Below are 26,663 nucleotides of genomic sequence, written 5' to 3'. Positions count from 1 at the left end.
AGAGAATGGAGAAAGATTTCAGGCAAATAACTTGAATTTTTTATCTTTTCATCACAACTAGCAAATGACTTCAGAAGGCTTGAAATAAAACTCTTTTTGCAGTTCATTATACCTTGTCACTATATAAAATTGCAACAGAAAATAACAGCATACAGGGTTTTGGAATGACATGAAAGCATTTTCAGGCGCGCAATTGCTCTAGGAGCCGATATTAATCATGGAGATATATTGCATTATTAATCACCAGACAGAACTCTATTACGAGGATGTTTTCAGAGAGCAGTTTTCAGGTGGAGATGTGTTTTGTTGGACAGAGTGAGAGCTTCCGGCACAGTGCTGTCGACTCAGGAGTGAAGCGTCTCTACTGAGTCTGTGACATGAGTCTGACAGCAGATCGCCTTTCGACACATCACTCGCTCTGATGAGACGTGTTACTAAAGAGATTTTGTGCTCCAACATCCTGATTGTCCTCAGTATCCTGAGATGCTACACTCAAATACTCATATATTACAGACTCCACGGGCGGAAGGGAAACTGGAAAAAATGCCCGGGAGAATCTGACAGGTTACGTTTCACCCCCAAGACAAAAGAGAGAAATTGACAAATTATATCATTTTTATATAAAAAAACAAAAACAAAAAAGCTAATAAATAAATGTTTTGCTTAAATAGAACCATTAAGTGATTTATGCATCGTGACATTATTTTCATTATCTGATCGGCATTACTGTAATGCAAAAAAACTAAACAAAAAAACACTCTCATTAATAATGCTGAATTTCATGAATTCTCATGGAAATGTGTCATATTTCACCCCAAAATGAAATGGAAAACAAAATTATAAATTGCATTTTTGATATCATAGTTATATTTTACATTTAAATTCTATTTCACATTTGCAAAAAATATATATATATTTTTAAAGCGTTAAATAATATATAATATATAAAACATAATATATAAAACTTTAAAAACAAAATATTATAAAAAATATTAGATACAGTATACATATATATTATTTATATATATATATATATATCTTGTATTTGTACTTATATACAGTAAGTATATTTTTTTATATTAAATTATATTACATTAATAAATTGTTTATGTACTGTATATAGTAATTTATAGATGTAATTATATTTATAATTATAATATAAATATTTTAATATATTACAATTAAATCTATCCATCCATCCATCCATCTATATATATATATATATATATGAATGATATTACAGTAATATGTTTGTTTTCTATTTGATTTTGGGTGAAATATGACACCTTTAATGAGATTCATCCTCCTGTCAGATGTATTTGAAGCACTAATCAGTGCAGTCGCTTTCATATTTTAATGCTAAACTACTGGAAACCCTTAATCTATCAATTTAAGCATGTTTCCTGTAGTTTTGAATAATCCGAGGGATGAAATGATTAATCTGTGGTAATTGAGATCATGCCACAGACGCAGCAGAGACGCATTCAGTCGGTAAACCCGAAGCAAGAAGCACATTTTCCATTGAAATCTCACTTGAACATTGTGTGTTTGTGCGCGGTCTTTGTGTTGGCGATCTCCTGTCCGTTCTTCATCCAGAAGCTTTCCTGGTGTATGCTGTGCGAGTTCGTGAGGTTACACTGAAGGATGATGGGTAATTCCTGCCCGCTTTTAGGCTGCAAAATCTCCTGATCGGAAGCATTGATTCGTGGCTCTGAAACGAAGACAGAGTTCTGCACAGTTAGAGAATACAACATCACAAACTTAGTGGACATTCGTGTTTCCTTGAGACCTTCCCGGACGTGTACCTGTGTAGGGGAACACATGTGTGGTTGCACACCAAATAATGTTAACAAATCTTGTAAATTAGGTTCAACATATGTCCATTTATAGATTATTTAGAAGTTTAAAGGGACAGTTCACTCAAAGATGAAGATTCGGTCAAAATTGTACTGTCGTTTAAAACCTGTATGACTTTCTTTCTTTAGTGAAACACACAAAAAAGATGAATCGAAGAAAGTGGACTGTGACCAATGACTCTTAAGCTCCAAAACAGGACAAAAACTAAATAAAAGTCCACACAACTCGTGCATTTGAAGTCAAGTGAAGCCAGAAGATTAAACATTCAGACATAAATAAATCTTACATTTCCTACAGAAGTCATTCAGGTTTCAAAAGACATGAATTTCAATTGTTTTGGTGAACCATTCCTTTTAAGAGCATCTATATCTCCATACTGGCCTTAATATACGCCTGAAATGGGACAAAAATGGCATAACATTTCTTTGAGATGAACAAAAAATTAGAAAATAGACACTCAATTCACAGCCACAGACAATCAAGACTGAAAGTGAACATGCAGTTGTGATCAGATCACAATATAAGCCTCATCAGTTCAACACAAGACCACTTTTACAGTAAAATCATCTTGTGTGTCCATTAAATCCAGTTAAACATGGATGATTTCACGTGCAAAATGTCTATTTAACACTGTCATAGTTTCTGTTCATCTGGGCAGATATCAGTGGTCAAAGTTTATCTCTACTAGTAATGCTTTTATTTTATTTTATTATATAAAAACAAAGAATCTGCACGTGCACATTTGTACAGAATTGAAACGCATACGTCCTTATTCATGAAATATTTTGACTTATACGGATGATGCTTTTAGCTATCAATAAAACACTCAAAAATATTGAGGCCTAAGTTTGAGATTTATGCATTTGAATGGCATAGAAAATCTCCATTCATTTGGATTACAGTTTTAACATAAACTAATACACTTAAGGTCAGATTTACTAAACAGGGCAAATTACTGTAGCGTGAGAGCACAATGTGGTTTAAGACATGCTTGTTTTTGGGTGGTAAATAATGGTGCAAATACTAGTGAATTGACGAGCACAAACCGCAAACTCTCCTCCCATAAATCTTGCATCTGAAAGGGAAACTCCTACAAATGCATATGCACTACGGTGCAAAAATAAGCCTGTCCTCATCTTTTAGAGCTCATCTTTCACGGCGTGTCTTTAGTAAATCCTGACAGTAGTTTTTAACGCCAAAAGAGGGTTTGCGCTGGAGTGAGCGCTTAGTAAATCTGGCCCTATTAATAATGTGATGCATATGAATATGCATTATTGCATATTGCATAATATGCAGTATTGCACAATATGCATATTGATATGCATATGTGTCGGTCATGCAAAAAATAAACAGGTAAGATGTCAAATCTGTGCTCACACCCTCAGCCGTTGTAGTGGAAACACAGCAGTGTTAACAGTTTCTTGTAATTCAATGCCACAAACAACCGCAAAATATAGTGTTATAAATGTACATGCATTAAAAAAACAACAAAAAAAAACCCTTTGATTTATGATGTTAATAACTGGCAAACGTCTGGGACCACAAGCTCAAATAACTAAATATCACTACTTTTTATGGTCAAACTTTTTCATCTAAATGTACAGGCACTGATCAGATGAGAAAGTGTCCGTTAGTAAATCTGGCCCTATTAATAATGTGATGCATATTTGTATGCATTATTGCATATTGCATAATATGCATATTAATATGCATATGTGTCGGTCATGCATAAAATAAACAGGTAAGATGTCAAATCTGTGCTCACACCCTCAGATGTTGTAGTCGAAACACAACAGCGGTAACTAGTTTCTTGTAATTCAATGCTGCAAAAAACGCAAAGTATAGTGTTATAAATGTACATGCAATTCTAAAAAAATTTACTCAATATAAAAGATTTACTATGTTAATAACTGTGGCAAAAGTCTGGGACCACAAGCAAATAATAAATATCACTACTTTTCCATCTAAATGTACAGGCTATAATCAGATGAGGAAGTGTCTGTTGTGTGTCGAGCGGCTCTACCGTAGCAACCTCAGCATCCAGACGGAAAATAATCACCCAGCGCTCGTACAGTAAAACCTCTAGATATCATTCCCACTCTGGGGGAGGAGCATCGGATGAGCCAATTAGCATTCCTCACACCTTCTCCTGCAGTTTGCTTTATCCGAGGGGAACGTTACTGCCAGTTCTCTGTCTCTCTCTCTCTCTCTCGGCCACACACACACACACACACACACACACACACACACACACACACACACACACACACACACACCAATATCAGTGTGGAGATCCAGTCGAAGGTCATCTGGAGGACACCTGCTAAGAGGAAAGAGTTTAATGGTCAATCAGTGGATTTAATTTCCGGCTCACAATCCTCGGCCAAAAACAACAAGAAATCGATTTCTCAGCCAGGAAGAAAACTGTGAAGAGAAGTTTTGTGGGTGAAAATATTAACACGCTAAAGCCTCTACACACACACACACACACACACACACACAAGCACGCTGAAACCTATGAAGCTCGACAAGACCACCGCAAATCTCCTGACAAACTATACATCATCCGCAGCGCTTCCGCATGTATAGCCTGTTATATGCATGTGATGATGTGACGATGCCGTATCACATGTATATAATATGAAAACACTGACTCTCAGTAATGACAGAATATCAAGCATGTTTTGCATTTGTCATAAACAGACGTGTGTTTTATTCAGCAAGTGAAGATGATGGACAGTAATCCCTGATCTTCAGTTAAACATGCACTATTAATCACGTTTGAGGATCTGAATATAATGTCATTACTGAATCACAGGCAAATGTAAAGAAGGCACAAGGTCATCCTCCGGCACACGGGGCAGTTTTATAACAGATGGCCCACCCAGATAATCTCAGGATTTTTGGTTTTTCTCAAGGTATTAAGATAAGGAACTGCCGTGTAACTGTAATGACCCCTTGTGTCTTCTTCCTGGTCCCATCCACCCTTTCCCAAGGACAAAAATGCACGGATAAAACCCGGCATGACTTCAAAGCGCCGTCAGGCTTTACGCTCTGCACACGAGGTCGGCCTTTGAAGGAAATAAAAAACCCACGCAGTGCAACAAAAAACTGAAAAACAAACAGACTAAATGAAACAAAAATGTTAACCAGAAACGGGAAGCAGTGATGGAAGGAGGAGTGAGGAGGAGGAGGAGGAGGAGGAGGAGAGGCAGACAGAGAGCGAGGGATTTGTCTGGGTTTGTGGTCATCCATAACAAGAGGCTCAAGGGCATTAGGAGAGGACGGGGAGTGAGAGACTATTGAATTCAGCGGGAATCCTCAAAGTCTGCCAAAAGGAAAGGGTGACATTCGGACACACCAGGGTCAAACCATCGGAAAATACAGAAGAAATCAATACAATTCTGTCCCAAGTCAAAGAAAAATAACTCAAAGGAACATAATATGGGGTTTTGTTTTATTTTTTGTTTGTTGGCGGTGTGAGCAAATTCACAATTTCGTTATATTTTTATGAATTACATAATCATGTGTTAATGACTATTTTGGGATGATCCAGTAAATCAAAGGTGCTTCCTGTCATTTGATTATTTCCTCTTTTTATATGAAGAACACAAACCAAAAGATCAGATCTCGAATGAACATAATATGACCACAATCACAATTTTGTTATAGATATTTTGGTCACACTTTATTTTACAGTGTCCTTGTTACATATGTTACATGTACTTACCATAGTAATAACAGTAAATTATGCATAATTACATGCAACTAACCCTCAACCAAATCCTAATCCTACACTAACCCTATAGTAAGTACATGTAGTTGCTTAATATTACTCAGTACTTAAATATATAATTACACTGTAACAATGACACCTTAAAATAAAGTGTTACCAATATTTTTCTCTCCAAATATGCTTTATGTATTACATAATCATGTGTTAATAACTATCTTGGGATGATCCGATGATTTAAATACTTTGTAAATCAAAGGTGCTTCATATCATTTGATTCTTTCCTCTTTTTATATGAAGAACACAAACCAAAAGATCAGATAACATTCATAGCAAAAAAAAGAAGTCAATTTCATAAAACAGAAATTGCACTATAAATATGAGTGAAAGTGCATACCATAAAATAGCTGAAGTACACCAGGGTTGTGCAAAATTTAGAATTAAAGAAGTGACTCACTTTCAGTTCAAGAGTGTGAAGTTGAACTGAACTGCCAAAGATTACCGGGATTTGATTTGAGTGCATTCATTTTCTCCACTGAGAAATTTATTTTTAACAATAACCTTTAAACATTTAAACACCGGCTTACTGTGAGCTACGAACTTGTCAATCGATGGTATTTGATTCCATTGAAGCCGTCAGCCTGCATTATTTCAGCTTATTTTTTAAAATAATCATGTTTAACAGTGGAATTTCTGGTGAAAAACTACATTACCCATGATGCTTTGCAGAAAATGTCACCAATCAGAGAATCGAAGATCAGAATGCACCAAAAGTGCTCTTTAGCTCCGCCCACTTCCATAAAGCACCGCGAATGACGTAATGAGCCGATCTCACTTTGCTCTCACAAAACCTAAATGAGTCGTTTCTATAATTCTACATCATTTTTAATTTGATTATACTGTTCGCAATGCATCATGGGATTGTAGTTCTTACCCCACTAAAGCGGTTTAGTACACCGTCTTGTATTTTTGTCTGATTTTCAAAAACTTTTTTGCTTAGCTTTTTTTTAAAACAGCAAGTTGACAAAAATTTGAATTTCTAATTCAAAATGCAATTCAACTCTTAGTTTGCCACCTCAACTCAAATTCAGGAATTGAATCAGATTTTAAAAAGCATGGTTAAGCAGTTCAGCTCTGAAAGATGCGAAACCTTGATCATTAAACACATGCAATGCACATCAGCTCTGGATTCATATGGTCGCAGTTACACTAAATCACTCCCATTAAAATCAAACCATCAACACTGGAAATGTCAGCAGAGTAAACAAACATTACACCACAGGCATCCACCTTATTTTTAACGTAAGAGCCGGATATGCAACTTGAATGTACAAGGCTTCTAGATAAGTCCATTATGTTGCTTGATAATGCAAACTGGAATTTGTTTATTATCACGATCATTAAACAGTTTGAGCATAAGTGCACTTGTTATTCTTCTACTTCATAGAGGCTAATCAATCGAAGTCTCGCACATTCACAGACAATAGTGTGTATGCGTGTGACGCCACCGTCGGCCGGAGTGACTGCGCTTACACACACTGAGTGGCAAGACGTTTTCAGCGTGAATGATGCGAAAAACACACAAAACACATCTAAAACGGGAAAGAGCTTTGAGATCGACTGTACAACTAGATTTGACTCCCGAAAGCTTCAGAACAGAGAAGCAAATGAATCGCTGCGATTCACAGAAACAACTGGATCCAGGCAGAGAAAGCTGGATTTGCAGTTTTCATTTTGTGTCAATATGCTGAATTATGGGGTAAAATCATACACTATATATTGTATTGTTATATTGTATTGACAACTCATCAATTAATTATTTACCTATATTCTGTTTTTAAATAAACACTGACAAAAAACTACACAAGTTTTAAGGCTGGACGATATGATGATATATATAACATTAATATAAGTGATCACATGGATTTACACCTATATTGTATTTATATAAACCCCTTTTGCGCCGACGTCACAGTTACGTCACGGCGTTAGCTGGAGGCAAAACAAAGGGAAAACTGGAGGCGGCCAATACAAACCCGCACAGGTTCGGCTACATAATAAGGAGCTTAAATTATTATTATTGTTATTAAATGTCATCTTGTTGTGTTGTTGGGTGCAAGAATAGACGGAGTACAGGCTCCAAATTGAAATTTTATCGCATAATGTTTTCTAAATTATTGTAATTATTGGTGAATCATCTATGATTCTATACATTGTTTTGATTGATTGTGACTAGACTTTTTGAAGAACCTGGTAAGAAAGTGTAATCAAACTAACTAACGTTAGTGATGCGGCCAGAGGGATCGTTCTGCCTCCACCTAAGCTCCGCCCACAAAAAACGTCACCATGTTTACCAACTGAAAAGGGGTCTATAAAGCGTTCACAGGCAAATTAGCTTTATGTATTTCCCCGGCGTGGAAATCAGGCTCATATAAATGTGAGGAAACACGATTCCTGCTGCATGTCAATATCCATGATCACTGGATCTTCGGTAAGTTGTAAAAAACACTAAATCGAGTCCAACCTTTAGTTTAAACTGATAATCGTTCGTTTTACTGGCGTTTTCGCAGTTTCTCCTATTAAAGGGATAGTTCACTTTGAAATTAAATTTTGGTATGTTTTAGCTTACCTCAAGGGCATCCAAGATGTAGGTGTCTTTTTTTCCGCAGTAGTTTCAATTTTGATATTTGAGAAAACGAACAGTATTTATATCGTTTTTACCACTTATACACAGCCACGTCCAAGTGATCTGAGGGCGCGGGCGGGTATAGATATATACACTAGATGTCGCATTGGTAGCCAATATAAATACTGTTCGTTTTCTCACACAAACCGCTCGTTTCGTGTCTTAGGCCATCAATGTGTACTTACGATGGGGAATTGTTTAATTTGGACGAATGGGAATTGTTTTAATTTGGACTCTGTGCATGCTCTTTGAGACAGTGACCATCGACCTGCATTATATGACTGACAGACAAGAACGGTTTGACCTAAAAATATCAAAATTGAAACTACTGCGGAAAAAAAGACACCTACATCTTGGATGCCCTTGAGGTAAGCTAAAACATACCAAAATTTAATTTCAAAGTGAACTATCCCTTTAAATCCAGTCATGCATTTTTTTTTCTTGTGCCACTCAGTCCGGCTGAGGAGGCGTTTTCCAGTGGGAAAGTGTCATCAGTGCATATCCTCTATGGCTTCTGTTTTGCAAAATAAGGTGGATAAACGTGAGAGCAAAATCATGCCGCCAAGCCCTAGACTAGTTCAGCTGGAGAGATCTCAGCGTCTCTAGCTCTACAGTGCACAGATAACTCACTCTGCAACACGGATATGGTGGCTTGCGTTCGGATCCAGCTGATGGCCGGGTTCTGGCGCAGGTCGTTGCGTCGCGGGTCATTGCTGGCCCGACACTCGTAGATCCCGGCGTCCTCCAGCGTGAGGCGAGAGATGGCCAGAACGCTCACGCCGTTGGTCCCGTAGGCCGTGTTGATGGACACCCGCCGCTTACGGGCCCCGTCCCAAAGCTGCTTGAAGGAGTCGGCCCTGTTAATATCAGCATACCACCACTGGATCTCCGGCACCGGGCTCCCGACCACATCACAGTACAGCTCAAACGCGTCTCCCGTGAGCTTGATCTCCGACATCGGAGACTTCACAAACCCAGCTGGAGGGGAAAGTGTGGGAGAAGAGGGATGTGCGAGAGAAAACCAAAGCGTCGGATCAGTCGGAGAACACAAAAGAAGTATGATCCAAATGTAAATCATGAAGAAACAAGCCACAAATCAGAGATGAGTGGAAAACAGTTTGGGAATATTGTGGAAGAGAGAATAACAGGTTAATGGACACTCGGACGCTCTTCATTTTACATCACAGTATAACATGACCTTCAAGGCTCGAAAGTACATCTGAGTAAAACCGTGAAGGGATAGTTCAGCCAGAAATAAAAATGTGGCCATCATTTGCTTTCCCGCATGCTCTAATGGCACACACAAATAAATGTTAAAGAATAACAGCATACAGGTTTGGAACGGCATGAGTAAATGATGGCAAAATGTTCATTTTTGAGTGAATTTTCCCTTTAGAACTCATTCTCATTCATGTTTACATATTTCTACACATACACTATGAAAATGATTGTTAGAGTCTGTTTTACAAAATATTATTCCAGTTTTTTGACTTCAGAATTTCAAGTTCACGCCATAATTGTAACACTTAACAATATCTGCGTTTACATGGACCCTTATAATCGGATTGACGGCTCAATCGGACCTTCATGTAAACGCCTTAATCGATCCGATTGAAAGGAGTGGTTTATTCCTTTTGTAATCCGATCGAGAGAACATGTAAACACTTGATTGGATTGAAAACCGAAACTTTAAGGACTGCGCATGTGCAATGACGTTGAAATAGCGTAATGGCGTATGACATGAGGAACGAGCTGTTCTTCCTGTTGAATAAAGTGTTGTATAAATAAGTGTCCCGTCATTATAAACTTCTCCTTTCACTGTGAAGTGGAGCAGGACAACGTCCCACCAGTCCTTGTTTCGGATTCTCATCCACAGACGACTGGTTTGGGCAATTTTACTGCGTGATGATAAGCAGCACGGCACAACGGTTCATATGCTCATTCTCCAAATCATGACCAGGGACGGATACATATTAAGTCTGCTTTTTTAAACCAATAAAGAACCAATTTAACAGAATTATGCGCGAACAGCGGGAAACTCTTGTTTCTTGACTCTTGAAACTCTTAAAGCTTGTGGCATATAAACGCGCACATCAACCAGATTACTTTATTTATCGTTCATGTAAACACCGTGTTCGGATTCATCAATCGGATTGATTTCATTCCGATTGAAACATAAGGTGTCCATGTAAACGTAGCTAATAAGGTCCCACTAGTTAACAGTGGTTAATGCATTAACTTACAATGTGCAAGATGTGTAGTTAACAATATAGTTAACTAATGTAATCTTACTGGAAAGTGTTACCAAAAATAGTGTTTTTTTTTCAGTGTACGTATTAAACTGAGGCTCTATCCATTTTACCAATATCTTATACATGACAGACAAGAAGAGAAAATCATTTGCACATAAAGGAATACGTGCGGTCTGAAAGGACACAGTGTTTTGCTTCATATTAGCAGGATCATTTACGGTCTTCTTTAAACGCTCAAGGAAACGGCGAGTCTGCTCTTCACACGTCAGTCATGCCCTTTCTCAATGTCTCTTCGGTAGAAAATATAGCATGGATAACTGGTTATGTAGAATAAAAGCTTCTACTTTAACATGATTTTTTATTATCAGGTTTAATAATAATTTGCATAATCAACATTTCATTCTTTACCAATATCTTTTCCAGTGAAACATACAAAAAATCCTTAAAGTGCCGCTAGTTTTAAAGATCAAAGCTCAGGTACACAAATACAGTTATTGTCTCCAAAAAGAGGGTTAGTGATTCTGAAACGAGTTGTCAGTGATTCCAGTCTCACTTCCTGTTACAAACCTACATAACAATGTAACTAATTAGCATAATGCCAGCCTGTGGTCTTGATTGGCTGAGCAGCGTCTCTTAGCTCCGCCCTCAAACACTGTAGTGTATCTGAGACTGGAAGAGTTTGGTTCGTGTTGTTCATGTCGAGAAGACACTGTTTTCTGAGATTGATACGGTAAAACCCACGCCATCGTTACTGTTCGTATCACTGTGATCAAGAGCTGAGATTCAGATATGATAATGAGCGTTTGCTTTCTGACCAATCACAGCAGAGCGGCTCTCAGAGAGGCGGAGCTTAGAGAGACTGAATCCTTGATGGAAGCGTTTCAGACACTGAGAGAAAAGAGCTGACGCTGCAGTGGAGATTATGAGGAAATTAATATGTTTTTGACCTTGGATGACTGTAAATCTGCTGTAGGAGACGCCGAAACAACATTAGGAATCTTTAAAATAACATAATGGGGTACTTTTACTTGTGAAGCAAAATCGAAAATACATATGTTATGTAGAATAAATGCATTTAAGATCATTTTTCATTTACAATTTTGCCTATTGAAATTTGATTAAAAAAATGCAATGCATAACCACCATTTTTGTCTTTACCAATATATTTCCAGTAAAAACCCTTAAAAACAAGAATGTAAGAAGCAACAGTGTGTAAAATAATTGCTTTCTTTCTTGCTTTTAGAGAATATATATATATTATAAATTTGACTTTTACTTGATTTGTTTCTCTCACCTCATTGTTAAACTGCATAAACATTAAAACAAGAAAGCATTTGGTCAAATAAACTGAATCCAAGATAAATTCTCTGAAAGCAAGTCTTACTATTTCACACATTTTTGCTTCTCTAATAAATGCATCTTGTTTTAAGGATGTTTAGATATTTTTCTCACTGGAAAACAAGACAAAAACACAGATTTGTCTTGTTTTTTGGTGTTTTGCAGTGAGCCTCTAAGCGCTTAAGAAAAGGTATTTTGCAAAGCTCCAGATGGCGAACACACACCAGCATCTCTACTTATCCTGGGAAACAGTGAGATACGGAGAGAGATGATGCCCTGCGAGATGAAGTTATTATCGTCAGGGATTACCAGGGCCTGTAAATGAAATGATTTCTGAAGGTTTGCAGGAGTTCACAGCTCTCGCGGTAAGACCCACAGAAAGGTGAAGAGAACAGAAACACGCTTGCATCACACATCAGATCCACTCGTGACTGGATTACGCTCGACCCCTGATGCTTTTACATCGCTCCTGTTTACGCTATCAGATTGTCACATGATGTATCCGTGAGATGTCAGAGCTGACTAATGCACAGGTGGTGTGAGCCACAAACATGTGACCTTAGTCACACACAGTCTGGAGGAGATTCATCTGATCATCATTACACACAAGATAGAACGTGAGGTTAATCATCACAGTTGTTTTCCACTACAAATATCTATACCTTCTTAAATCAAGATACATGCACTTGAGCAGGAAAATCACACTAGAAAATGTATTAAAATTAAGCGACTTTATGCTTAAAACAAGAACTAATATTTGCCAATGGGGGCAGAAAAACAAAACTTGGTTTTCCTTTGAAATAGGTTTATTTTCCGGACACATTTGGGAGATATTTCCCTTGTTTTAGGAATAAACTCACTTCATTATTTTTATTTATTTATTTACAGTAAACAAGACTTAATACCTCCAGCAATGTTGCTTTTCCAGTAAATGTATCTTTATTTAGTCATTTAGAACTGAAAAACAAGACTAAAATATTTGGTAACACTTTATTTTACAATGTCACTGTTACATATGTTACATGTACTTTAATAACAGTAAATTATGCATAATTACACGCAACTAACCCTCAACCAAACCCTAATCATTCCCTAACCCTATAGTAAGTACATGTAGTTACTCAATATTACTCAGTACTTAAATATATAATGACACTGTAACAATGACACCTTAAAATAAAGTGTAACTGATATGTTTCTGCAGTCATTTCTCCTAAAATGTATAAGTCAGTAACACTATAATAAGGTTCATTAGTTAAAGTTGGTTAATGCATTAATTAACATGAACTAACAATGAGCAACACATTTGTTTCAGTATTTTTTCATCTTTGTTTACATTAGTTAATAAAAATACAGCTGTTCAATATTAGCTCAGGTTTATTAAATATTGACTTTTGATTGTAATAATGTATTAGAAAATGCTTTAGAAGTATTTGTCATTTTTAGTTCATGTTAACTAATGAAACCTTATTGTAAAGTGTTACTAACACTCTTGGGGAAAATAAAGGTTCTATAGAGAACGCTAGGGTTCTTTACTCAATTTTAAAGAACACTTTATGACAAATGTCTTAAATGTTTGCATAATACTTGCATACTACATGTTTAAGGGGTTATTTCATTTTTTCTCTCTCCTAGTGATAAAGTATGTTTACACGCTGCTTAAAGGGGACATATCATGAGAATCTGACTTTTCCCTGTTTAAAGCGATACTTCACCGATTAGCATAAATTACCAAATTTAAATACACTTTCATGTTTCCAGCGGTGAGATATATATATAGATGCTATAATCGGGTCCCCGGTGCTTCTACCAACACAGAAAACGTGAAAAGTGAAACCCAGTATTTTGGTGAGCCTTTCTCTGCAAGCATGTCAAAATATGGACTCTCCATAGACGTAATGGTTTTTATACTGTACAAACTGTATATTCTATCCCCTTACACTGCCCCTATCCCTAAACCTACCCATCACAGGAGACATTCTGCATTTTTACATTTTCAAAAAAACTAATTCTGTATGATTTATAAGCTTTTGTACCCATGGGGACCTCAATTTAGGTCCCCACGGTGACACGAGTCCCCATGAGTCTGTGTGCATTCAGGTTTAAGTCCCCACCGGGGTAGAAAAACATGTACACACACACACACACACACACACACACACACACACACACAAAACGGCAAGTTTTTGCTCACACCCAAAAAGGGCAAATTTGACAAGCTATAATAAATGATCCGGTGGGAATTTTGAGCTGAAATTTCACAGACACATTCTGGGGACACCATAGATATATATTACATGTCATCTTGTGAAAAGAGGCATAATATGTCACCTTTAATTCATAAAAATGATCACATGATGGAACCCCTAAAAGGTTCTAGGTTCTATAATAGAATGATGGAACTATATATATATATATACACTGCTGGTCAAAAGTTTTAGATCGGTAAGATTTTTTATGTTTTTAAAAGTCTCTTCTGCTCACCAAGGCTGCATTTATTTGATAAAAAACAATAATAAAAAAAACAGTAATATTGTGAAATATTATGACAATTTAAAATGACTTTTTTCTATTTTAATATATTTTAAACTGTAATTTATATCCTGTGATCAAAGCTGAATTTTCAGCATCATTACTCCAGTCTTCAGTGTCACATGATCCTTCACAAATCACTCTAATATGATGATTTGATGCTCAACAAACATTTATGATTATTATCAGTGTTGAAAACAGTTTTTTAATTTTTTATTTCATGATGCTTTGATGAATAGAAAGTTGAAAAGAACAGCATTATCTGAAATATAAAGCTTTTGTAACATTAAACTCTACCGTTCAAAAGTTTGGAGTCAGTAAGAATTTTCATTTTATTTTTTGGGGAAATATATAAAATAAATCAATACTTTTATTCATCAAGGATGAGTTAAACTGATCAAAAGTTACAGTAAAGACATTTATAATGTTAGAAAATATTCTATTTTAAATAAATGCTGTTCTTTTGAACTTTCTATCATCAAAGAATTTTGAAAAAAAAATTGTACACGACTGTTTTCAACATTGGAAATAATAATGAATGTTTCTTGAGCATCAAATCATCATATCAGAATGATTTGTGAAGGATCATGTGACACTGAAGACTGGAGTAATGATGCTGAAAATTCAGCTTTGATCACAGGAATAAATTACACTTTAAAATATATTAAAATAGAAAACAGTCATTTTAAATTGTCATAATATTTCACAATAATACCGTTTTTTTATCAAATAAATGCAGCTTTGGTGAGCAGAAGAGACTTCTTTTAAAAACATTAAAAATCTTACCGATCTAAACTTTTGACCAGTGTGTATATATATAAATATATATCTCCTTTTCTTCTGGGAGAGATGTAGTCAACACAGATCTCACTAGCCTCTTCTCAGGAGACTTCAGTAAGACGAACTGTCTAGGAGAATCAACTCTAGATCTCATTTGTGATCGTTCTTTCCTCTGGGCAGAAATATGAAATATCACATTGGCATGATGACGGCGCTCATGGTTTCTAAACTGCGCTTGAGTTTAACCTTGGAGTGTGATGAATGCTGTCCGCGACGCTAGGCTAGGCTCCACTCCAAGAACCAGCGACTTCTGAAGATCGAGACTCAATCATCCCGAGAGATTTACAGATCTACAGCGCACGGCTGGAGCTCACACACCAAAATATCAATACAACACGTCAAAATGTATTCATCTAATATCAGTGATATCATATATTATTCACTATCGCACATATTTATTTTCCTCAAAGAAACGAATGCTTTAACTCATCAAAGACGCATTCAGTGGCATTAAAGACATTTATAATGTTATAAAATATTATATTTCCAATAAATGCTGTTCTTTTGACATTTCTATTCATCAAACAAAATGTATCATGGTTTTCACCAAAATATGAACTAACTGTTTTCAACATCGATAATAATCATAAATGTTTCTTGAGCATCAACTCATCATATTAGAATGATTTCTGGAGGATCATGTGACACTGAAGACTGGAGTAATGATGCTGAAAATTCAGCTTTGATCACAGGAATAAATGACACTTTACTATATATTCACATAGAAAACAGATGATTTACATTACAATAATATTTTGTGATTTTTACTGTATTTTTACTGAAATAAATTCAGCTTTAATCACAGAAATAAATTACACTTTACTGTATATTCACATAGAAAACAGATAGTTTAAATTGTAATAATATCTCACAAATTTTACTGTATTTTCATCAAATTAACAATACAAATGACTGTATTGGTGAGCAGAAAATAATAATAATACAATTAATAAAAAAAATTACACTATTTAACTGCATTAGCATTAAAACTTAAACTTTAATGTCAAAAAATATAAATATACATATTTAAAAATATTAATTTTATTAGCTTCATCACAGCCCTATTATCACTCTCAATCTCTATCTAAAAAGATATTTGGAAAGTAATTTCATATTTTAAACTGAAGAAACTAACAGGAGATATTTTGGCAGGTCATTCAAGGAGACAGAGGTGGTTTTGTCACATAATCTCAGGATGACAAATGAACCGGCGCTCAGAGGACGCCTAAGCCGTCTTTTAATCATCATTCTTACACAAATAAAAGATGGATCAAGCTCAGTGTGTTCACTCGTCTCTGTTCAGGGAAACAACACCACTAAAAGACAGAAATGTGGAGACATACTTCCCTGACAACAACTGAGCTTCTTTTCAGCCTTAAACATTCATGGACCAAGAAATATATGGTCAACGTGAAATCAAATTGACTCTTAAAGACGGCATATTACGCACATATTCTTGATGTTGTTTTCAGGCTCTACTAGAACAGGTTTTCCTGCTTGAATGTTGATTATTTTCCTCATATTCTCCATTGTTGCGGCTCCTCTCTTCCCAGTCTGTCAGTAACGCTCTGTTTACTTCCTGTCTCTATGAAGCCCCTCCTTCTGAAAAGCACACTGTGCTCTGATTGGTCGAGCGCTTCGAGTGTGTTTGGGAAATGTCCCGCCCCTTTCCATAACTGCCAGTTTAACACACTACTAACTAACTCAACCAGGCCCCGCCCCTTTATTCTGCGCATTCATTATTTAAATGAGGAATATTGTGACGTGTTCGTTCCCGGAAGAAACTCGAGACTACAATGGAGGCGTTTCAGGAGTTCAGGAACAGTAATTTACATAACTCCCATATATCGCAAAAACATTTTTACACTCGCATGACGTGGTTTTCAAGCAATACGAAAAAGGAATATTTTGCAAAACTGCAAAGGAAGCATTATTTGTTTTGTAAGCCAGTTTATTATGGCTTACAGCTTATGAAAATGTTTCAAAATGGTGGTGTTTTCATAAGCCATAATCATCAAAATCATAATAAATAAAGGCTTGAAATATCTATAGTCTATATAATATATTAGTTTCACCTTTTAAGTTGAATTACTAAAATAAATGAACTTTTGCACGATATTCTAATTTTTCGAGTTTCACCTGTAAATAAACTTGCCTTATAAAAAGGGGCCTTTGAGAAGTGGAGTAGTAGTGTGTGTGTGTGTGTGTGTGTGTGTGTGTGTGTGTGTGTGTGTGTGTGTGTGTGTGTGTGTGTGTGTCTGTGTGTGTGTGTGTGTGTGTGTGTGTGTGTGTGTGTCTGTGTGTGTGTGTGTGTGTGTGTGTGTGTGTGTGTCTGTGTGTGTGTCTGTGTGTGTGTGTGTGTGTGTGTGTGTGTGTGTGTGTGTGTGTGTGTGTGTGTGTGTGTGTGTCTGTGTGTGTGTGTGTGTGTGTGTGTGTGTGTGTGTGTGTGTGTGTGTGTGTCTGTGTGTGTGTCTGTGTGTGTGTGTGTGTGTGTGTGTGTGTGTGTGTGTGTGTGTGTGTGTGTGTGTGTGAGAGAAGAGAAAGCAGAAGCAAGCGGAAGATCACAACCCTAAGAAGAAGACACCATTTTCATTTTACATATTTGCATGTATTTAACGAAGACAACTTATAGCGAGAGGAAAAAATTAAGTTTTAGTCGCATAACATCGGTTAATGGAAATGCCGTCATTTCGTCATCGGCATATTGAAAATATCGCATTATCGTTTTGTGAAAACCTGTAATAGAAACGCAGCTATTGACACTGATATAGAGAATAACTGGATCTTTTCATGCTCAAACTGCACTATTACACACTGAAGACAGATGAGCATGTGGAAAGAGCAGAACAGGTCCTCTTTAAAGCATGCTCCTGATCTTATAATGAATGATTCATCAATGCAAGCTATTCCATGAACAATCTGATGCTGATTTCATCGAGTGCTCAGGTGAGCGCCGGCTCGATGAGAGAAGCGATGAAAAAACTATCTTTTCACTTAGTTGAATTCCCTGCCCGAGGCACGATCACATGAACCATAATTATATTCTCTCGGAAATAAAGACATCCGTGTCTGGAGTTTTCTCAGGAACAGATTGGGCTTTCACACCCTTCTCCACTGGAGCGCGATCCTCCTCACGCTTCGGGAACAGAAACATCTGGATGATGTGTGCAGTGTTCAACATTCACTGAGGCTTTCAATCACACATCAGCCAAATTAGCTTATGCTCCCGATGCATGTTCACGATACGTCTCAGTCAAAACTGAAAAAGATCATGCAATCATGTTGAAAAATGCATTAAACTTCAGCACTAGCATGCATGCACACTGAAACCATTGCATATTGATAACCACTCTCTGCGATAGATGCTTTTATAAATGGCATCTCGCCGACTTTTAAGGCGTTTAATAGTGGGATTTTGGCAGCTTGAGTGTGTTAACGGGATCGCTTGAGTTTTTCACCTCTCCGGTGGGAACTACGGCTCCCTGGAGGACAATAAAACACCATGTGGATCCAAAAACACAAGGCCACACTTCCACACACACACAGACGAGTGTTGAGTAGGTGGAACGGGTCACGGGCGTCTGTCTGCCGTATTAAACAGTGATCAGGGATCTGTGGTGTGTTTATCTCATGATTTTAGAGTCACGATGCAGTGCATATCGCATCTTTTACTGTGCTTTCTTCATCGCCTGTAGATTGCATATGGACTATGAAACACGGGCGGTGAGAATGAGTCATGTTTCCCGCAGCCGGTGGAAACTCTTGACGGCTCTCGCAGGTGTTACATCAATTCTTGGTCAATCTCAGTTAATGCGCCGCCATCGCAAAGAACAACATGAGCTGTTTTTATACATGCCTCAACATGTCATCCAAATGACAGTATATATATCACAAATAGTACAAATGTACAAATAGTGCACATGGACTTTAATCACCATATATATATATATATATATATATACATAAAAATAATGCAATAATAAAAACAGGTTTCCCAAAAACACCAGTCAATCCGATGCATTAATTTGCGATATGCATACAGTAATTATATCTTATCTTAATTATACGTATATTTGGTGTTTAGTATTTAGTAATTATGATTTTAGTAATTAGATTTAGTAATTATGTCTTATTTTATTCATTATTTAACACCTTATTTTAATACTATTTCTTTTTAATTTGTTATTGTAATATTGTATTTTTCTTTTTCATGCAATATTATATGAAAAACACCATCATGCCGTGTCTTAGTGTATTTAATCTTAACTCAAGATGCATTTACTTGAGATGTAAACTATCATAAGATGACTAAGTTTAGTGAGTTTATGCTTAAAATGAGAAGAAACATGTTTTTCCTTTGAATTAAGTATATTTTTCTGATACTATATTGTCTAGTTTTCAGCATAAACTCGCTGCATTTGGATGGAATTAATCAGAAAACATCAGATTTTATATCTTATGTAGTTTTGCATTGATCAACATAATATTTATATGCATAATATACAGTACATCTACAATTTCTTTGAAGTTTCCTCCGTTTTTAACAATCTTCACTTGCTCACTTTAAGTGGTTCAGCAGTGTGACGAATTAATTAAAAGTAAAACATTTTCAATTAATATGAGGTCAGAAATGCTGCATGTGTAATAATTACAAGAATCATCAAAATGCAGTTAGAGATGTTTTAGATAAAGTCACACCACATCAACTAGCATAAGCCCGAGATATGAGCATATCTGCCTTAAAGAGGATTAATGCTGTAATTAGCATCTCAAAAAGCTGAAGCTCAATACTTAAAGTTCAACAAAAAAATGAATATTCTGTCATCATTTAATCACTTTCAAAAGCAGACGTTCGGCAGAATGTTCACACTGCACAAAACAAAAAATGCAATTATATAATAAAAATAAGTCCTTATTAGAAGGAAAGTCACTGTGCAACGATTAATCGCATCCAAAATAAAAGTGTGTGTTTACATAATATATATGTGTGTGTGTACTGTGCATAATTATTTTGTATATATACAAATACACACACATGCATTTATACATTTAAGAAAAAATTATATATTAAATATTAATATTTATTATAATATAAATTATATACGAATATCTATACACAGTATATACATGCAAATATTTCTTAATATACACATGCATGTGTGTGTATACAAAATATGTACACACACAGATATTATATAAACGCAAACTTTTGTTTTGGATGCGATTAATCGTTGCACAGCCGTACATGAGGGTGAGAACGTGATGACAGAATCTTCACTTTCCCTTTGAAAACACACACACACACACACACACACACACACACACACACACACACACACACACACACACACACACACACACACACACACACACACACACACACACACACACTAACTCATGGGCTATTTATACTCAGAGGAGTGCTTTTATACTGTGAATTGTTCATGAGTTCAGATTAGACATGGTTCATAGACATAAACACGCCACAAGGAATACTCTCTTTCCATCAGAGTGAGATTATAGTCTGTAATAAAGCATAAAACCACACAACACTGACCGAACACAAACACAAACCTCCCTATAAAGCCCGTCCATTAAGAGTCACTGGATTCCCTTCCACACAGAATAACTACAAAGACACAGTTCTCGCTCCTCGCGTCTGAGCTAATAATAGACACACGCAGCAGAGTGAAGAAAAGCCATTTACAGTCCTGCTTCAGTCAGGAACAGCTCACACACACACACACACACACACACACACACACACACACACACACACACACTGTTTACATCTTCATTCCTGCAATCAGATTAATTCATTAACCGCAGGAGTGAAAGGAAGGCGACAGCTGTTGTGTGCAGATGTGACGAGCAAACAGCAACGCAATATTAAAAACCGGATTCAGTGATTCCCGCCTCGACGTCTCAAACACAGCAACACTTTACAGGCACAATCTCTTACAGTGACTCGGAATATTTTGCTGGGATATGATTTCTAGCATGACGGTAGTATCGTCAAGGTCATGGGTTCATTTGCATGTTCAGTGTCTTGATAAATGTTTATATTATAGAGAGGGAGATTTGACAGTAGTGGTGTAGCGATGCCCTCATGTCACGATCCGATACACATCTCGATACTGAACTCACGATACTGAACTCACCATACTCAACTCACCATACTCAACTCACCATACTCAACTCACCATACTCAACTCACCATACTCAACTCACCATACTCAACTCACCATACTCAACTCACCATACTCAACTCACCATACTCAACTCACCATACTCAACTCACGATACATATCACCATACTCAACTCACCATACTGAACTCACGATACATATCACGATACTGAACTCACGATACTGAACTCTCGATACTGAACTCACCATACTGAACTCACCATACTGAACTCACGATACTGAACTCACCATACTGAACTCACCATACTGAACTCACCATACTGAACTCACGATACTGAACTCACCATACTGAACTCACCATACTGAACTCACCATACTGAACTCACGATACTGAACTCACCATACTGAACTCACCATACTGAACTCACCATACTGAACTCACGATACATATCACGATACTGAACTCACGATACTGAACTCACCATACTGAACTCACCATACTGAACTCACCATACTGAACTCACCATACTGAACTCACCATACTGAACTCACCATACTGAACTCACCATACTGAACTCACCATACTGAACTCACCATACTGAACTCACGATACATATCACGATACTGAACTCACGATACTGAACTCACCATACTGAACTCACCATACTGAACTCACCATACTGAACTCACGATACATATCACGATACTGAACTCACGATACATATCACGATACTGAACTCATGATACATATCACGATACTGAACTCACGATACTGAACTCACGATACATATCAGGATACTGAACTCACGATACTGAACTCATGATACATATCACGATACTGAACTCACGATACATATCACGATACTGAACTCATGATACATATCACGATACTGAACTCACGATACATATCACGATACTGAACTCACGATACATATCACGATACTGAACTCATGATACATATCACGATACTGAACTCACGATACATATCACGATACTGAACTCATGATACATATCACGATACTGAACTCACGATACATATCACGATACTGAACTCACGATACTGAACTCACGATACATATCAGGATACTGAACTCACGATACTGAACTCATGATACATATCACGATACTGAACTCATGATACATATCACGATACTGAACTCACGATACCATATTATTGTGAGACTCCAAGACATGATAAAAGGTTAACAAGAAATGTACAGTTGATTAAACTGCTAAATTTGATATTACATTGTGTGTGTAAATGAATAGTCTTGGACTTGGTGCTGAAACCCAAAGTACACGACAATAGAGACGCCATAATAACAATATTCATGATTCTGAAGCTGAAAATACTGAATTATTGTAGATGAATATGCTTGCACTCTTTCACTGACTAGATATATTTAAAATAATGTAGGTCTTTTTACTGGTAACATCAGACATTTGACATTATCAGGACCCACAAATATTCCCCCAATGCATTATTATACATTATATTCAACATTATATAGTAGTTTAATGTAGTACTGACACTAAAACTCTGAAAACTTGAATGTTTTCTCATTAATTTTTATTTTGGGTGAATTATGCACAATACATAGTCACTATCCACGATACATATTGTTACATTTTTGTATTGCGATAAATTGTGACACGATATATTGTTACACCCCTAGTGAAATTTTTTTTTTTTTAATGCAAAATATGTCTCATTTTGGGGTGAAAAGTGACCTAGGCATGTATTAAACCAAAAAGTGCATAATCTTGAGGAACTTTCATAAGTGGATTTCTATTTAATATTAATTTCTATTTAATATGTAATCTATTTAAAAGTGATTTTCATTGCATATATTTGTATCAGTTCATGCATTCCCTGGGAATTGAACCTGTGACCTTGATGATGATGTCACTCAGGTGGTCTCTTCCTTGTAAGTGGGAAGTTATTGATTATAATAAGCTGTAAAATATGATATTGCAATGATTAAACACCAGGCTACTTTAACTTACTAAACATGCCCACTATATTAAATAATATTCCTGTTGCTTTGGGGTTCTGAATTATTGCTTTCCGTTGGTATCAGGAAACACTGATTTAATTCTGGCCATATTTCAATAATAAGATATGAATATGAAGTGTGGCTTGAATCCCAGAGTTCATCCCTGAGAATCAGACAGTCGTGCTCATGATTCCCACTGAGAGTCCGAGAGTCTGGAATCTGAACGGTGAGGCTTTAACAAACAATAGCAGGATTATAGAGGAGAGCCACTGACCTTATGTCTGGACAATCAAAGCAGACCTTCACACACACTCACATACTCACTCACACACACTCACTCACTCACTTACATACACACACACACACACACACACTGTATCTGCTACTACCGCTTATGCAGAGCATGTTTATTCAATACTTTACTTTAACAAGCACTTTAAAAACAATACACACACTCACTCACTCATACACACACACACACACACACACACACACACACACACACACACACACACACACACACACACACACACACACACACACACACAGGTGTTGTCACGATTTTTCGTTACGATGCCCTGAAAAATATTGATAATCAATATCGCTTTCCATAACGCGGGGGAAAACTGCCATATATATGAATATTTTTAACATCATCTCATAATTTTTTGTCCATCTATTGAAAGTCTAGGCAATCAATATTTCCAAGCTTCAAAAAGTGCATGACACATCATAACAGTGATCCATAATGAAGAGACTTATAAACACACACACACACACACACACACACACACACACACACACACACACACACACACACTTTATATATATATATTTACTTTTTAAAGTGCTATATACACAAATACAAAAGTCACAGCTAGATATAATTGTGAATTTTTCTAATGATAAAATACTTTATATTTTAAACTGGGATATGAGAAAGTTGGAATAAATAAAGCAATATGAATCTGTTCAAGCGGCCTGACGTCTGGGAAACCTGCTTGATCCTCAATATTTTGTGTTAATATTCAGTGCAGAAACTACACACTTCACATCTGACCAGCTTTCCTCCTGATCCGACACTTACACCAGGTTATCAGTCATATTCAAATAATCCAGGATCAAAGAAAACTATATTCTAAACAATTTACAGCCAGAAATCTGCGCTGCCAAAACTTGCTTCCACCAAAGATCACGTTTCACGTTTGATGCTTTTTTAAATTTGATTTTTTTTATGTATTGCACAAAAACAGTCTTTTGGACATAAAACTGCTGATGCTTCAGTGTTGTTCCTGTTTTTCCCCAGGCCGAGGAGGGAATACCCTCTTCAGGTGATGGATCTGCCCTCTCCTGGTCACAGATGTGACTCTCCAGAATATAGAGTCACACACACACATGCCTTTAGGGACACACACTCATTATTTACAGCGCACAAAGCCAATGCTTTCCTTTTCAAAAAGCAAAAGCACACACATATTATCGCGTATTAGTTCAGAATAACATCAGTAACTAACATCAGGGCATTACATAATGCTGTGTGTTTCTCCTCAAACACAGGAGGCATGAGATCTCCTGCAAGAGTGTGAATGTCAGAAGGGTGAGTGTGTAAACAACACGGATTACTCTGGAGACTATGAGAAGGAAAACACTCCTTGTAAACATTCTCTCTGCATCAATATTAAAACGCCCTGATTTAAAGTGCAATCAATGTCAGGCTTGATGCAGAAGAGCGCAGATCATCAACTAACTCCCACTTGGGTCGAGTCAGTGTTTACGCGCAAATCTCTTCTCCTCTAAATGCAACACACACCAACACGACTGTAATGCAGCGGGGTGTCTGTCATCGTAAAGATGGCATCGACCTCTAAAGCAGATTACACACACACACACACACACACACACACACACACTGTGAGAGATCCCGCACGACCGCGTTCCGTCATGCTTACCGTTCTGAGATGATACGTATGTGAGCATCAGGTTCCCGTGGATGAGGATCAGCGCGAGCATCCCCGTGTAGGACCGCATCCCGCAGGAGGAGAGAGAGAAGAGACGCGAGCGTTGAGGAGTGACGCGGAGCGGCTTCAGTCGCGGAGGAGCGTTGAGGAGGAGCGCGGACGCACGGAGAGAAACGCGACAGACGCGGCGCGGCTCTGATGCATGGATGAGGATGAAGATGAAGAAGATGAAGATGCTGATGATGCTCGGCTCTCAGGGATGCTGATGCTGAAGATGATGATGGTGGTGATGATGATGGGCCATCGGTGTGTCCGTCATCGCGAAGAACCTTCAGCTGTCAGTGCGCGCACCCCGCAGGCTCATTCGCGCGCATCATCAGCTGTCAGCGCGCGCTCCCGTCCGCGCGGGGCGTCGAGCGCATCAGTTCTGCGCAGCTTCAGCGCCATTCAGTCACTGTGGAATGAAAAAAACTGTCGCATTACAATACAGTAATACGCACTACAATAATAAAAAAAAGAAGATATTTTCAGTGTGTTTATATTTAGATATAGAGGAGGACCCGGGGTAATGGACACACAATTTACTCCAATTAATATTTCTTACCTGCAGGTCAATTTTGAAAGACAATTTATAGTAATTACAAATTTAAATTACATTCCCAACAATAACCCACCACATATATACATATATCTATATATGATCTGTTGTGATTATGATATATAATCTAATTAGTATTGGTCTAAATTTTATTGAACATTTAATGAATTATATTGTGACAACCTGCCCCAAGCTGACATATTTATATAAAAAATACTTTTGTCCTGAAATAGTTCAAGCATTCTTTCATTATATAATGACTCTTGTCTTTATATCAGTGTTTTGTGTGTGTGTGTGTGTGTGTGTTACCCAACAGATATTACAAAAATATGGTATTTGAATGTTAGTTTGGAGGACAGAATTGACAAAAATAATTAAATCAACTTGCATATACGGCCATTACCGGAAGCCAGTGATTATAGTTTATAAAGTTATAAATATGTATATTTTTCTTACAAAAATGCATGGCTTTGCGAGTCATATGGATTTTTATGATGGATTGATGCTCTTTTTGGGGTTTCAAAATCTCAGGCTCCATTCACTCCCATTATAAAGCTTGGAAGAGCAAGGATATTTTTAATATAACTCTGATTGTGTTCGGCTGAAAGAAGAAAGTCATGGACACCTGGGTGTATGTGACAATAGCACCGATCTCCTTTGTGCTATGGTACTGAATAATAACCATATTCATGCACAATTGTATTTAAATGGTAGGCTACTCCA

At 37.0% G+C, this 26,663-nt stretch overlaps 1 protein-coding gene across 2 annotated transcripts in view; it reads right to left on the bottom strand.

Annotated features, from left to right (window-relative positions):
- nptnb (neuroplastin b) overlaps positions 1-25,707 on the bottom strand; it is a 60,868-nt gene extending 35,161 nt beyond the window's left edge. Inside the window, exons 1-3 of one of the 2 annotated variants that reach the window (XM_082182386.1) lie at positions 25,334-25,707; positions 8,907-9,254; positions 1,534-1,711 (exon numbers count right to left, since the gene is read on the bottom strand). In XM_082182386.1, the coding sequence (XP_082038512.1) occupies positions 1,534-1,711; positions 8,907-9,254; positions 25,334-25,412 (605 nt within the window). In that variant the 5' untranslated portion in view covers positions 25,413-25,707. The remainder of the gene's footprint in view (positions 1-1,533; positions 1,712-8,906; positions 9,255-25,333) is intronic. The other variant, XM_082182385.1, reaches the window with a different exon arrangement.
- Positions 25,708-26,663: the final 956 nt, after the last annotated feature.

Source organism: Leuciscus leuciscus (genome assembly GCF_965113295.1).
Source record: "Leuciscus leuciscus genome assembly, chromosome: 10".
Taxonomy (NCBI): Eukaryota; Metazoa; Chordata; class Actinopteri; order Cypriniformes; family Leuciscidae; genus Leuciscus; species Leuciscus leuciscus.
Note: the sequence above shows the minus strand (reverse complement) of the source record. Positions and strands in the feature narration are given on the sequence as shown.